Below are 15,985 nucleotides of genomic sequence, written 5' to 3'. Positions count from 1 at the left end.
ATACACGTCCTTTGTCAAACATGATATACCGCAGGCCAGTGTTAGAAGCATCAGAGAATTTTGGCTTTTGTAAGCCACGGATCATCTTACGGATTAATTATATAATTAGGACAAGGATTGATATTACAAAGTCAAGAGATGTCCGATATTGGCGGCACGCGAGTGCTCGAGTAACACTGTTCTACGAGTAGCGTGCTCTTAGCTTAAAATAGAATTATAATTTGGCAGCACATCGATACCGAAAACTAGCCAACTTGCCTAATGTTTACAGTTTACGCGCTTCGCGAGATGTCAACAAAGACACGTGAGTAAACAATTTATTTAAAAATCTGCAGTCCGAAGAAAGCGAAAGATATTGTTAATTATATATTTATATCTATTTTAATAAAACTTTTTCTATGGGATGAAAAGCTCATTCAACGGACATAATGCCGTCACGGACTTGCACCACGGACGCAATCGATTTACTCTGTAAACGCGTAATATTGATTTGCTCGCCTGACTAAAAAGTGTCTCGTGCTCTGTAATTTGCAAGCTACATTGTAGTGTGCAAAGAACTAAATATTTCGGTTTTTTTTTAATTGTAACAACGAATCAATAATTAGAAAAATGCTGCCGAGTTATAGCGATATCAAGTAGAGAAATTGCTGTTTCAAATTCTTGGAGTCGCAGATTTGCAGACGCACTCCACGACTCTGTAAAGGCGAAGAAATCCAAGAAATATATCATCTCCATTATTAAGTTTTATTTTTATAATAGTAACGTCAGAATTAATGTCGATACGATTGCTTCACGCAAGCGTACAGCATGTAATAGTTATTTGTATGGTTGAGCGTTGCTAAGACTACGGCTGAGTCCTCGTCATCGACAGGGTATCGTCAACGGCATCGCCAAGAACAACGTGCATACAACGTATATACACGGCCTATGCCGCGCTAGCAATATATGCCTACGGCATACCATAACTGTGTACAGAGATTGTCAAAAGTGCCGTGTTCCTCGACGAGCCGCATTCTCCCTTTTTTTTCTGTTGCCCACCGTCGCACAGAAATGGGAAGGTAATGGAAAAGGATGATTTGTCCTTTTCTCTCGACGAGTCCGTTCCGCTTTTTAATCCTTTCAGGGACCGTACGGCATTCTCGTATCGATCAAGTGTAATTTCTTTTCTTTCTGCGGGATTTTAGCTGATAACGCAATGCCCAAATTCACGAGAAAGGTCATGGACGAACGTTGGCACAGTGACGTGACTCAAAACCGTATTGCTCCAATTTAATCAAGTCAAGTAATTTATATCGAAGATACTAATACTTGAAAACGCGTTCGATTTCTCAAGTCTTATAACGAATATATCTACAGATGAAGAATTCTAATATATAAATATTCCTATATTTGCTCGTTATAATCAATTGTAATATTTCCAATCCTTTTAATAACTGATGCAATTTGTTAATGATATATTAATTAATATGGAGACGTTCCCTTAGTCTAATAAAGCTATAAGTATTATTTATTAAATATGATTGGTACCTGAAGTGTACCTTATGTTGAATGCATTTGCAAGATTACTGCATCATTCAACATGAAACAAATAGATCTATATCTCGTTAATTTACATCATGTAACGGCTATAAACCTTCGTGTCCTGTTACACGACACATAGTAAACGTAATGTATACACACGTTAACACGTACATACTCCAGCTCGCGTGCACACATCATACACATTTACATATTAGCGACAAATCGACATATGTGTATGTATATCATGCTATAATCATGCTGTAAAGGTATGTAAGGCTACTTAGGCTGGCTTATAAGTGGAGTTACTATCCATCATCTTCGAGGACCGCGTGTAAAAATATTTTTACTCTGATAGTACTGTCGACCATGATCACGGTGTTTGCATTAGGATCAGATTGTAGCGGGGATCCTTGCATGTATGGGATCTGTTTGGATAACGAGAACAGGTACATACACAGTTTGATGATGAAAGCACGCATCTTGATATACTGAGAGTTAGATTTACTGGACATAAAAGACAGATATAGCTCAGGCTATATAGAAAAGATAAATATAACGTTTTTGTTTTAATATTCTTGGAATCTCACACGGAAGACAAGATATATGATTAATTTATTGAAATCGATCGATAATTGATATCTACAAGAAATATCGTGCACAGTAGTTTTAGTCTTTCTTAAAAACACGAATATTTTTGTCTAATAAATTAATATTAGGACAAAAATATCTATAAACAGTTTGTAGAGGTTTAATATATTATTTATTCTTGTTCATATATTACTGATTATTTTAAATATATATACGAGTTAAAATAATTGAAATTATAAAAAAAAGGAGATAGTTTACTTATATTTGCATTTTATAATTTTTCATGGACGACACAGCACTTATTCTTGTTATTGCATCGATGGTTACACGGGAATTAATTGCGAAATCAATTGGGACGAATGTTGGTCAGATCCTTGTCTTAATGGTGGCACATGCAACGACGGTGTTGCCGCATATAACTGCACTTGCCTCGACGGTTTCGTAGGTAATTCACTTTTCTTCGTCATATTATTCGTTATAAATTATTATAAAAGAATTGATGAAAATAAATAATACCGTTTAAAATGTAAAATAGGTGTGAATTGCGAGCAAAGATATAGCGAGTGTTCGAACCATCCGTGCCTCAATAATGGTACCTGCGTCGATTACGACGGCATCACTTGCCAATGCTTGGATGGATACTCAGGTGCAACACGCGTGATGATAAACGCAGCTAAGAAATTTCTATGTCGTTATTTTTTTGTTCTATTTCCAGGAGAATATTGCGAGATTGACGCCTCGGTCTGCAACGAGACAATGTGCAAAAATTCCGGCGAATGCATCGAAGGGCCCGGCTTCTCATTCTATTGTCGTTGTCGCGAAGGTAAGAAATCCTACGATTACTTACGTGCATTAAAAAGAAATTTGCTTCTTCGCGTTTTTATTCTATCGCGACTTTTCTCTTCTCATGTACGGTTTGAAAAGGGTGGACCGGTATTCTCTGCGAGGAGGACGTAGACGAATGCTTGGAGTTACCATGCAGAAACGGTGGTCTCTGCATAAATATTCCATCTTCCTACACTTGCGCTTGTTTATTCGGTAAGCATATTATTCTCGCCCCCATGAGTTGCAGATTTTTTTTGTCTAGAAATAGCGTTTAGAAAGTCATAATCCAAATTCATAATTGAACTTACAAAGGTTTGACTATCGTTATTATGTTAAGATTAACGCCAAACATTTTTGAACAGTTTTAAAAATAACACATACCATTTCTCATTTTCCTAATATTCATGTTAATTAATGAAAAATTCTTGCGTTATTCTCATTAAAGGTTTTACTGGCAAAGATTGCGACAAGGCAATTGTGCCATGCAAGGATAATCCTTGCCAGAACGGAGCAGTGTGTCTACTGGAGGACGACCGTCCAGTTTGTTATTGCGTGCCCGATTATCACGGTGCACTTTGCGAGCTAAGATACGACGATTGCGAATCGAAATTCGCTCAATGTGACAACGGAGGTACCTGTATCGATGGTATTAATAGCTTCACTTGTTCGTGTCCACCGAATTACGGTGGTCCCATGTGCGAGTACAGTTTTCCCTCGACGACCACACTAGAAGTGGAAGACACATCTGAACAGGGAACGAGTATAGTTAGAGCTACAACTGCCGTAGTTTCGCCTAAAGAATCAACTTCGATAGTGGATATGTCTCTACCTTTATCATCCACATCAACTATTAGTTTTGCCGTTTACTCGACGTCTCCGAAAACAAGTAGTTCACCTTATACAAAGAGATATACAATTATGGAGAAGACTACGACGCCGAGATACGAGGGCGAGAGTTCTAGCGTTAGCGGTGATAGTAGTGTTTTTCTTACTGAAGTTCCATCAACAAGTCCGACTCGAGATGATTTCGTTACGTCGAAGCCTGTAACGGTGTCGTCCGCTGTTACCGAAGGCTACCTCCATGAGACTGAAACAGAAAGCACTGAAGTTTACTTGCCAACCGGGAGATCGATCCACGACGGCGAAGTTACTAAGGCACCTGACTATGATCAGACAACAAAGATACATCCGCCGTTTTCTAGTAGAGTAGATGAAGATGTAACGGAGTACACGACAAGGTGAATGGAGCATTCTATAATTCTTACTAACAATAAGAATATTGAGATCGCTATATTTGATGGTTGATATTAATAAAATATCGATTTGTTCACATTGATAAGCGATACAATTTGTATCGCGCGTGAATGAGTTTTAATTTCATAACACTGTCCTCTAAATATACTTTTTAAAAGAATCAATAATTTTTTTATTATATGGATATATACGATTTTTGTGTCAATTTAATATAATATTTACTACATTCTGTGTTTTAGTTATCGACCTACAATGGATATGGGTGAAGGCCAAAAGGATGATAGGACTAATGTCACAAGTGCCATTATGGATCACGCTACTGATGTAACACTTTCCATTGATACGACATTCCGATACATGACTGATTCTATACAAAACAGAACGTTCGATTTTGGAACTACGATCATGGACATGCCAAGAACTGTTCTACCCTTAACTACCTCATCGACACTGCCATCGGTATTATCTTCGACCATGAGATTTGATACTTCAACAGTACCCTCCCCGTTAACATCCACCAGCGGATCCTCGTTAAGCCAAACTACTGTTACTGGCATCGAAATGAATACCACAGAAATCGGTGCTTGTCGCGGAAATCAGTGTTCCACGAGTACTACCGCGTTAACTCCGCGGAATGTTACCGAAGTAAGTGGTTTTTATAACGATAGAAAAGTAATAATTTGTAGAAAACTCAAGCTACAAGTTTATTAATCCTTTATTCATTTTTTAATTAGTATATAGAAAAAAAACCTAAATAGACTTCAAACTTAAATTTCTCTCAAAATAAAATACTTGTAGTTAATATATCTGTACTACAATTGTTATTTAGTATGCTGACGGATGCAAGACGGATTCAACTATCACACAAGCGGCCTTTAACGGCAAATCTTTTGTCAGACAACGCGTCGAAGTAATAATAACTGAAAATAAGAGCGCGACGCTCCGAATTTATCTTAAGCTTAGAACGGCATTTAAAAATGGAATTATATTGCACGTTTACTTTGACAATGAGAGATATTCTTTGGTATACTTGGAACTTGGATCGTTGAAGTTCCAGTTTTCTTGTGGCCTAGAAACTATGTTACTCGGTGAAATCGATGCTATTATCGATAATGGATACGAAGTGGGCATCGATATGAGGTATGTTATTCGCATTAAATTATTCAACTTTAATCCATATTTCTTAAATTTGCATTACCTAAATTAGTAGACATAAAAAATTTATTATCTTTTTGATTTTTGCATGAAAATATTAACAGAAAAGAAACTTTCTTTTCTTTTTGTCACAGCTTTCAATACGTTGCCAATGACGAAAACGAGAAATGTTTCGCCAAATTGCTGGTGAATGGCACTATGGCCGTAACCGGCGAACAAATACTGCCACAGCGAGGAATGGTCCCAAAATACGCTAATTTGTACATAGGAGGCATTCCATTAACGTTCTCGCATTATTTCCCTCACGTAGCAATGGGATTCATTGGTTGCATGGATTCCCTGAAGGTACGTTTTAGTAAAGAATTATTTAAAATTAAATTCAATCTTTTTGTGATATATTTAAATAATTGCAAAAGTTTGTCAATTTTTATACAAGGTGGCTCAGAATTATTTAAATTGCATTGCAGGTGAACGATATTACGCGACATTTTATTCACGATTCCTTAGAAACATTCCAGATCGAAGAATGCACGTCGTTTTTATGTTTGTCGAATCCGTGTCAGAATTTCGGTGCGTGTGAAGAAAGCGAAGGAAGAATTCGTTGCAAGTGTATAGCGGGGTAAATACCTACTAGCTGAAAATTAAAGTTGTTCTAATTTTTCGCTTCTTTATATATAATACACATATATCTTTATATACGTCAAGTAAAAACGAACGTAGTGAAAATATTCTAAAAAAAAAGTAAAATTACAAATCAGAAATAAGAATAGAAATAAGAATTCTCAGAGCTAAGAAGTTCAATTAATACTAATCAATCTTAGCGTAGAAGAAACAGTCAGTCTTTAACACCAATGCTCAGCGTTAAAGACTATTTACAGGTATACTGGGCCTTTGTGTGAACATTCGGCATGCAACGACAATCCCTGCTCAATGGGTGCGACGTGCGTAAGCTCGCCGGGAACTGGTTTTATTTGCGTTTGTCCGCTCGGCAGTCACGGGCTTTTCTGCGAAGAAGGTAACGAAACGTTCAATATTACAGATGCGAGAGCGATGCAACGAGATCGCAACAAAGTCGTTACATCACTCATTGGATCCTTTCAGATGCCATTCTAGTGCGGCCGGCTTTCTCGGTCCTTGTCCCCGGTTTCGCGTCGTACATCGCTTACGGCGTGACTACTTCGATAAAAGACACAATGGAGCTGAAGCTGCGACTCATCCCGCGCACGTTTGATCAAATCTCCCTGATAGCGTACCTCGGACAGAGAAGCTCGCGCCGTGATGTCTCGGACCATCTTTCGATAACGTTCGTGCGCGGCTACATTATGCTTACGTGGGATTTGGGCTCTGGTGAGTGATCAACGAATGTAAATTAGGAATTTTCCGTATATTCGAAGCTCTCATGTTCTTTTCAATCATATCTTAATAATAAATAGCATAGATACAGATTATTTGTGAGCAGATATCTAAAAAATAAGTAATTCTTTATATAATAAATATTTTAAGAAATTTTGCAGTTTAATCTATTATATTTACATTTATATAGAGTAAAAATCTTTTTCTTATAGAAAAATATATGCTAGAATATGTAGTTCCAATTATATAAAGTTTTAGCGTAGAGAGTTTAAAGAAACTATATTTCAACGTTATAATCTTTCAATAGGAGTACGAAGAATCTTCACTAGCGATTCGTTGACCTCTCTGAGTGTGGCAGGATCGGCTGGTAAAAGTAAAACGTATACCCTTCGAATCGGAAGGAGAGGCAAAGAAGCGTGGCTCGCTGTAGAGGGTCTCAAAAACGTGACTGGTCAGGCAGTAGGATCTATGACTCAACTTGATGTATCGCCTATTCTCTATATCGGTAAGTTGCTGCAGAGAACAGCGACTTGACACATTTGGCATAATAATGTCAACACTCAAATCGTCTTATTATCCTTTATATTTTACGCTAAATGCAGTCATTAAATTTTCATCACTCACATCTGATCTGTTGACATTAAATACAATGCGGACTGGGACTGATCTCGATTGAATATAAGTTAAAATGAAATATTTAACGCAAAATGAAGGTAAACGAATAAAAACAGAAAGGAAATTTGTCTCACAGGTGGTTACAAATCTAAAAACTTTGATACGTTGCCGCACGACCTACCCCTCCATACCGGCTTCTCCGGATGTATATTCGACGTTGAATTGCGCACAGACACGACGATTCTTCCGTTAACCGGCTCTAGTCCTGCCACTGGCCGCGGTGTAGGCGAATGCAATCGCAATGAATGCATTCGCCACTCGTGCAAGAACGGTGCGGTGTGTTTACATCACGGAGCATCGTATAGGTAATACACAAGAAATCATAATTTCTTCTTTTACATAATAGGGAGATATAGAATACCCTGTGTGATCACACAGAACATACATATATCTATTACGTGTGTAATTATTCATTAACTTTTCAGTTGCATTTGTACAAAGGAATGGGTTGGGCCTGATTGTTCCATTCCTATCTAATTCGTCGCTGGAAACGATCTTCTAGATGCGCGTAGAAGATCTCTCCCAGTTTTTATCAATTAGCACAAAGGGAGTGATCGGTCGGCATCGATGTTAAAGACAATGTTATATTACAGTGAATATGTTGTTTTTACAAATTTTATATCTATTAGTAGTGATTCTTTGATAATTTAAATAGGACTAGCTTACATTAGGGGCGTCATTTTTGAGTCGAGAAGTGGCGGAATGAGAGTTCAAATATACAAATAACATCGCCGCTGATAGACGAGCCTGCAAATCTTGTTTACTGTACTCATGATGCCATTCCACGTTGCCCCAGTGAGAGATCTTTGCATAAAGAAACATAATAACGATAATATACAATAGATATATCACGAAGATGTAATAATATTAGATAATGGAGAGCAGAATGGACTTCAATAGACATTTTTATTATAAATAAAACCGTGGTGATACATACCTGATATTCTTCTTCTAAGCGTGAAAGATTTACAGCTTCCGGGATATTAATTACTCTTGCAGCTGTGGCGAGAGTTAGAATAACTGATTTTAATCCGTCCACTGCATATACAAGACCTGCATACAGATAGCAGTTAATATACAAATACAGAAAGTTTCATCTCTCATTAAATTGCATTATTACCATAAATACTATTGAAATTATGCGACATTAAATGTTTTGTTAATGCAGCTTTGGTTTCCATAGACACCGTGGGCGCTTCTATACTCTGAGTTCTCGCAATATCTATATCATAATGCTCGCAAAACCAACGAACTATAGGTTCCCACTTTTCCACTTGTAACTGATATAGTTCATCCACTTCCTAAAATCACAAAAATCATTGTAATCAAAATACTGTCGCATTAAAAATAATATAGAGAAAATACAGAACACTTGTATAAACACTTTCTCTTACACTCGAATAAAATAAGATCGTATCCATTTCTAAACAGTTCACTATATGATTGACTAGATTTATCTTGGTATGATTGTGCGGATTGTCCAATACGGTGTTGCACAAGGACGTCTACAACAGAAAACCGGAAAAATGTTAGCATATATTTACATATACTTAAAATAGATACAGAATATCATATAAACTGGTAATGCCAAGTTAATGAATTAAGTCAATAAACCAAGCACTTGTATTCATATAGTTGTATACCATGATCGTACCAGGTGCATGCTTCCTCTATCGATTGTTTCCTTCTGTGCATCCCATTCGGCGGCTACGGCTAAAGCCAGAGGCTTGCTGTTCACCTCGAATACCCTACCCTGCGGTGTCTTCAGCTTCCTCTGGTCCAGAGTAATCTCAAACTTGTCGCCGCTCGAAAGTATGTTCGTCCTTCTATAAAATCGTTTCACGGTGGCTACAAATGTCAAATTATTTTATGCATCCAGTAACTATCATGTTCACGTAAATATTATCATATTCATTAAAGTACATTTGATGATAGAAAACGTCAAAAATTTAATCTAAATAATAAAGTTTTGAACAAAACGTGATCATTACCTATATTTCTCACAACCAAGGAAGCTGGCACGAATTTATGACGCGTAAAATAATACATTGTATTAACCAGTTTGTTAAGTATTTGCGGCATATTATTTATTAATTCTTATTAACCTTTCCTTTCAAAACATTCAGGAGAGAAAGAACAGATGACACCAGACACATTGATAAGTAGCACCACGTGCCACGCGGTGACTACTCAGGTAACTCCATTCTTAAAAGTAGCGCACTGATATATCGATAATAATGATATGATAGAGATCGTTATGAATTACAGTCGCTATGTAAGATTTCTTCTTGATATGTAAATTTGTATATGAACCTTTGATTGCGTATAAAGTTGGCTCTAATAAACCAAATTTAAAAGAATTATATATAAAATAGGGGTAGAAGAAACTAAAGAAAAGATTGTTTTTTGAGTTTTTAATGTCAATATGTTCAGAGTGTTTTAAAACGTCGAAATATTGCATATAAAAAAATGTCGGTATGTTTTATTTCAACATTGTTATGTAATGTATCCGTTAATGTAAATCATGCTCTCTCAAACGAGATTTGACAATAAAGAGTTTTAAAATGCTGTTGCATACGTTTTACATTTCAGTATGCGAAACTTTCTGCCGCATTTTGCGTTTGCATAAATTATTCAAAAGAACATAATTAATAACTATATTAATAATTAGATTAATAGAATACTGTAATCTAAAATAATTAAAAAATAGCAAGAGTTTAATTATGCATCAGTAGAAACGTTAAAAGACAATAAAAGTTAATAGAAGAATTAATTCGGATGATAAAGTAGGCGAAACTCAGGTTTTGCACTGCGAAATCTCGGAAATTTACTCCTGATATATCAGGAAAGCAAGTTGAGCGAGGAGGTTGTCCGGATTGCAGGAGGTATTCCGCGGGTGTTTTGAAATGCGAAATGCGCTGAACGACACTGGCTCATATCTCGAGAAATATATTTATTTTAACATTGTTAAGTAATGTGTCCGTTAATGCAAATCATGCTCTCTCAAACGAGATTCGACAATAAAGAGTTTTAAAATGCTGTTGCATACGTTTTACATTTCAGTATGCGAAACTTTCTGCCGCATTTTGCGTTTGCATAAATTATTCAAAAGAACATCATTAGTAACTATATTAATAATTAGATTAATAGAATATTGTAATCTAAAATAATAGTTAAAAAATAGCAAGAATTTAATTATGCATCAGTAGAGACGTTAGAAGACAATAAAAGTTAATAGAAGAATTAATTCGGATGATAAAGTAGGCGAAACTCAGGTTTTGCACTGCGAAATCTCGGAAATTTATTCCTGATATATCAGGCTAGCATGTTAGGCAAGGAGGTTGACGGAGGTATTCGGAGCGCGGGTCTTGCCACCCCACATTGCCTCCTCGTAATCACGCTGCTATTGGTCAGAGCGCGGGAGCCTACTGCCCCTCCTTTGCACACCTGCCAGCGCTCTAATTGGCCGTAGGCTGGGCATCCTCGTCGCGCGCCCGGCGCGCCGTTCACAATGGCGATGGGTAATAGTGGGGGTAGGCGTGCCGCTGCTCGAATATTTACTAAAACCTCCTTGCTCAACATGCTTCCCGCGTAACAGGAGCGATTTCTGAGGACTCCAAACTCGAGATTCTCGCTTTCCTCATAACCTAAAATTCTTTTCATAATTTTTAAGATCTTTCAAGCGCCAAACGAATGCACGATATATTTCTCGTTATTACTTAATAATAATTTAATATTAATATCTATTGTTTGTTAAATTAATAACGTTTTTATTAATTACTTTTTTATATATGTACTATATGTATGAATAACTGAAACACTATTATATGAATTAATGCAATGCTCGTGCTCGGCCGGCTCGGCGGAAAGTTGTATATAGAAGCTCCGAAATGCGCTGAACGACATTGGGTCATATCTCGAGAAATATATTTATTTTAACATTGTTTATATGTATGCTTTAATGCGAGATTGCTCTCTCAGATGTAATTAGACGCTAAAGAGTTTCAAAATGTTGCTGCATAATGTTAGATAACAAGAAAAAGGTAGCCGCGAATGCCGACGGGCAGCGTTAGGTGAAAAATTCGGAGCTCTGAAATGCCACGCGCGACATCAAATAAATCTCGAGAAATACGTTTATTTTAATATTATTATGTATTCTTTAATACGAGGCATGCTCTCTCGAATGTGATTAGACGATAAATAATTATAAAATGCTGTTGCATAATGCTAGCCAGCAAGAAAGAGGTAGAGGCGAATGCCGACGGGCGGCGTTTAAATAGACGACAAAGTCGGAGATCCGAAATACGATACGTGAGACCAACTAAATCTTGAGAAATACGTTAATTTTAACATTGTTATGTGTCCTTTAATGCGAGGCATGTTCTCTCGAATGTGATTAGACGATAAATAATTATAAAATGCTGTTGCATAATGCTAGCCAAAGAGAAAAAGGTAGCTGCGAATGCCGACGGGCGGCGTTAGGTGACAAATTCGGAGCTCTGAAATGCCACACGCGACATCAAATAAATCTCGAAAAATACGTTTATTTTAATATTATTATGTATTCTTTAATACGAGGCATGCTCTCTCGAATGTGATTAGACGATAAATAATTATAAAATGCTGTTGCATAATGCTAGCCAGCGAGAAAGAGGTAGAGGCGAATGCCGACGGGCGGCGTTGGACGACAAAGTCTGCATGAGATCCGAAATACGTACGATACGTGAGACCAACTAAATCTTGAGAAATACGTTCATTTTAACATTGTTATGTATCTTTTAATGCGAGGCATGCTCTCTCGAATGTGATTAGACGATAAATAATTATAAAATGTTGTTACATATTAAGTTAATGAGAAAAAATAGAAGCTGCGTATGCCTTTGCTCGGCGGAACGTAAGCTCTGAAATGCGACGAACGACTGCAGGACATATTTCTAGAAATACATTTATTTTAACGTTGTTATGTGTTCTTTAATGCAAATTAAGGTGTCTTGAACAAGATTCAACGATAAAGAGTTATAGAATACTGAACATAATTCGCGTTGAAGATATAAACGTTTAATGAAAATGATGAATGCGGCGAGGCGCGCGATTCTTATTTGGCTAGCTCGCGCTTTATTGCTTTAATAAACTAAAGTAATACATACGTGCGAGTAATATTATACGTGAGTAATACCAAGAGGGAAAAGTATAAAGTACAAAGTCTTTCTTTAATCATCTTTCTATCATTTACGGTTGCTGAGATATAAGCGTTTTAAGAAAGTCAGAAATAATTTGGCGCCCGATCTTTACGGCACGCGCGCGCTTTATCATGTTAAATAAACGGAAGGATGTACGTGTTAGTAATAAAATCGAGGTATTCCAATAGCGCAGAGTATAAACTAAACAGTCCTTTTTGAATCATCTCTATATTTTCGGTTGTTGCTCAGATATTTGCGATAAACGATAGGGAGAACTTCTATTTCTCGCGCCAAGCCAGCAGCGGCGGGGGGAGAGGGCGGTTGTCACGAGCAGCTGTACATTATTGATCCACTAAATTGGCCTTGACCTAGATCGCCGAGTCCGGGAATGCCGGCGCGCGGCGCAATATTTTGATGTTTTTGCTGATTTTTAATTTTTAAAGGTTTATTTTAAGTAGCGAATGGCCTGCTTCCAAAGCAGCGTCGTTTACGCTGTCACAGCTTCCTCCTTAATGTGAGATGTATTATTGATGATATTGCAATCACATAGATGTCATACATCCATGCATTAGCGCTAATTACAAAATAAATAATTGCCGATAATAAAAGTGAGCAGTTCTGATAGAGTAGAGCACGATCTAAAAAGTGCTTTTTGAATCATCTTTCTATCGTTTGCGGTTGCCGAGATATAAACGTTTAATGAAAATGATGAATGGCGAGGCGCACGATTCTTTTTTGGCCAGCTCGCGCTTTATTGCTTTAATAAACGAAAGTACATACGTGCAAGTAATACACGTGAGTAATACCAATAGAGCAAAGTATAAAGTACAAATTAAGTCTTTCTTTAATCATCTTTCTATCATTTACGGTTGCCGAGATATATATAAGCGTTTTATGAAAGTCAGAAATCATTATATTAGAAGCTCTGAAATGCGACGAATGACACCGGTTAAATCTCGAGAGATATATCTTTATTCTAACATTCTTATGTGTTCTATAACGCAAATTATGCTCTCTTGAATAAAATTACACGATAAAGAGTTTATTGTATTTCGGAGTTTTCTACCTTTCCAACATTCGCATTTATCTCTCTCTCGTTAGCTATAGCATTATGCAACAGGTTTCTATAACTCTTTATCGTTTAATCTTATTCGAGAGAGCCTAATTCGCATTAAAGGACACATAATAATGTTAGAATAAACGTATTTCTCAAGATTTAGTTGGTTTCACGTATCGTATTTCGGATCTCCGAATTTATCGTCCAACGCCGCCCGTAGGCATTCGCAGCTACCTTTTTCTCTTTGGCTAGCATTATGCAACAGCATTTTATAATTATTTATCGTCTAATCACATTCGAGAGAGCATGCCTTGCATTAAAGAATACATAACAATATTAAAATAAACGTATTTCTCGCGATTCATTTTAGTTATCGTATTTCAGAGCTCCGACTTTGTCGTCCAACGCCGCCCGTCGGCATTCGCAGCTACCTTTTTCTCATTGGCTAGCATTATGCAACAGCTTTCTATGACTCTTTATCGTTTAATCTTATTCGAGAGAGCCTAATTCGCATTAAAGAACACATAACAATGTTAGAATAAACGTATTTCTCGAGATTTATTTGGTGTCGCGTGTGGTATTTCGGAGCACCGAATTTGTCGTCCAACGCCGCCCGTCGGCATTCGCGTCTACCTTTTTCTCGTTATCTAACATTATGCAGCAACATTTTGAAACTCTTTAGCGTCTAATTACATCTGAGAGAGCAAGAATCGCATTAAAACATACATAACAATGTTAAAATAAATATATTTCTCGAGATATGACCCAGTGTCGTTCAGCGCATTTCGCATTTCAAAACACCCGCGGAATACCTACTGCAATCCGGACAACCTCCTTGCTCAACATGCTTTCCTGATATATCAGGAGTAAATTTTCGAGATTTCGCGGTGCGAAATCTGAGTTTCGCTTACTTTATTATCCGAATTAATTCTTCTATTAACCTTTATTGTCTTCTAACGTCTCTACTGATGCATAATTAAATTTTGCTATTTTTAATTATTAATTGTGTTCTTTTGAATAATTTATGCAAACGCGAAATCCGGCAGAAAGTTTCGCATACTGAAATGTAAAACCTCTTTATTGTCAAATCTCGTTTGAGAGAGCATGATTTGCATTAACGGATACATTACATAACAATGTTAAAATGAATTTATTTCTCGAGATATGAATGAGCCAGTGTCGTTCAGCGCATTTCGCATTTCAAAATACCCGCGGAATACCTCCTGCAATCCGGGCAACCTCCTTGCTCAACATGTTTTCCTGATATATCAGGAGTAAATTTCCGAGAATTTCGCGGTGAGAAACCTGAGTTTCGCTTACTTTATTATCCGAATTAATTCTTCTATTAACCTTTATTGTCTTCTAACGTCTCTACTGATGCATAATTAAATTCTTGCTATTTTTTAATTATTAATTGTGTTCTTTTGAATAATTTATGCAAACGCGAAATCCGGCAGAAAGTTTCGCATACTGAAATGTAAAACCTCTTTATTGTCAAATCTCGTTTGAGAGAGCATGATTTGCATTAACGGATACATTACATAACAATGTTAAAATGAATATATTTCTCGAGATATGACCCAGTGTCGTTCAGCGCATTTCGCATTTCAAAACACCCGCGGAATACCTACTGCAATCCGGACAACCTCCTTGCTCAACATGCTTTCCTGATATATCAGGAGTAAATTTTCGAGATTTCGCGGTGCGAAATCTGAGTTTCGCTTACTTTATTATCCGAATTAATTCTTCTATTAACCTTTATTGTCTTCTAACGTCTCTACTGATGCATAATTAAATTCTTGCTATTTTTTAATTATTAATTGTGTTCTTTTGAATAATTTATGCAAACGCGAAATCCGGCAGAAAGGTTCGCATACTGAAATGTAAAACCTCTTTATTGTCAAATCTCGTTTGAGAGAGCATGATTTGCATTAACGGATACATTACATAACAATGTTAAAATGAATTTATTTCTCGAGATATGAATGAGCCAGTGTCGTTCAGCGCATTTCGCATTTCAAAATACCCGCGGAATACCTCCTGCAATCCGGACAACCTCCTTGCTCAACATGTTTTTCCTGATATATCAGGAGTAAATTCGAGAATTTTCGCGGTGAGAAACCTGAGTTTCGCTTACTTTATTATCCGAATTAATTCTTCTATTAACCTTTATTGTCTTCTAACGTCTCTACTGATGCATAATTAAATTCTTGCTATTTTTTAATTATTAATTGTGTTCTTTTGAATAATTTATGCAAACGCGAAATCCGGCAGAAAGTTTCGCATACTGAAATGTAAAACCTCTTTATTGTCAAATCTCGTTTGAGAGAGCATGATTTGCATTAACGGATACATTACATAAACAATGTTAAAATGA

General features: G+C 36.7%; 2 protein-coding genes and 1 long non-coding RNA gene across 3 annotated transcripts; 1 reads left to right on the top strand and 2 right to left on the bottom strand.

Moving 5' to 3' along the window:
* The first annotated feature begins 130 nt into the window (after positions 1–130).
* Positions 131–8,307, top strand: Eys (eyes shut). The gene is made up of 16 exons (XM_071779794.1): positions 131–1,058; positions 1,788–1,967; positions 2,406–2,554; positions 2,645–2,755; positions 2,825–2,932; positions 3,034–3,147; positions 3,380–4,172; positions 4,428–4,833; positions 5,018–5,328; positions 5,478–5,688; positions 5,811–5,962; positions 6,222–6,358; positions 6,445–6,690; positions 7,004–7,201; positions 7,448–7,676; positions 7,797–8,307. The coding sequence occupies exons 1-16, from the start codon at positions 946–948 to the stop codon at positions 7,846–7,848; spliced, it is 3,510 nt and encodes a 1,169-aa protein (XP_071635895.1). The 5' UTR covers positions 131–945; the 3' UTR covers positions 7,849–8,307.
* LOC139813925 (uncharacterized) lies at positions 2,714–3,451 on the bottom strand. Its single transcript, XR_011732299.1, has 3 exons — positions 3,316–3,451; positions 2,957–3,192; positions 2,714–2,852 (listed from the first exon to the last, which is right to left on the bottom strand). It is a non-coding gene; the product is annotated as an uncharacterized lncRNA (long non-coding RNA).
* On the bottom strand, positions 7,938–9,542 carry L(2)k14505 (ATP synthase mitochondrial F1 complex assembly factor 2 homolog l(2)k14505). The gene is made up of 6 exons (XM_071779798.1): positions 9,363–9,542; positions 9,026–9,219; positions 8,766–8,876; positions 8,492–8,672; positions 8,309–8,424; positions 7,938–8,175 (listed from the first exon to the last, which is right to left on the bottom strand). The coding sequence occupies exons 1-6, from the start codon at positions 9,451–9,453 to the stop codon at positions 8,029–8,031; spliced, it is 840 nt and encodes a 279-aa protein (XP_071635899.1). The 5' UTR covers positions 9,454–9,542; the 3' UTR covers positions 7,938–8,028.
* Positions 9,543–15,985: the final 6,443 nt, after the last annotated feature.

The sequence above is a fragment of the Temnothorax longispinosus genome, chromosome 5 (genome assembly GCF_030848805.1).
Source record: "Temnothorax longispinosus isolate EJ_2023e chromosome 5, Tlon_JGU_v1, whole genome shotgun sequence".
NCBI classification, from domain to species: Eukaryota; Metazoa; Arthropoda; class Insecta; order Hymenoptera; family Formicidae; genus Temnothorax; species Temnothorax longispinosus.
The sequence above is the reverse complement of the archived record's forward strand: the minus strand, read 5'-3'. Positions and strand labels throughout refer to the sequence as shown.

Bases quoted from the DNA above. Each gene is read 5' to 3' on its own strand.
- Eys (XM_071779794.1), top strand. From the start codon at position 946: ATGCCTACGGCATACCATAACTGTGTACAGAGATTGTCAAAAGTGCCG. The intron at 1,059-1,787 runs GTAATGGAAAAG...CATGCTGTAAAG, and splicing joins CGTCGCACAGAAATGGGAAG to GTATGTAAGGCTACTTAGGC. The intron at 5,329-5,477 runs GTATGTTATTCG...TTTTTGTCACAG, and splicing joins GAAGTGGGCATCGATATGAG to CTTTCAATACGTTGCCAATG.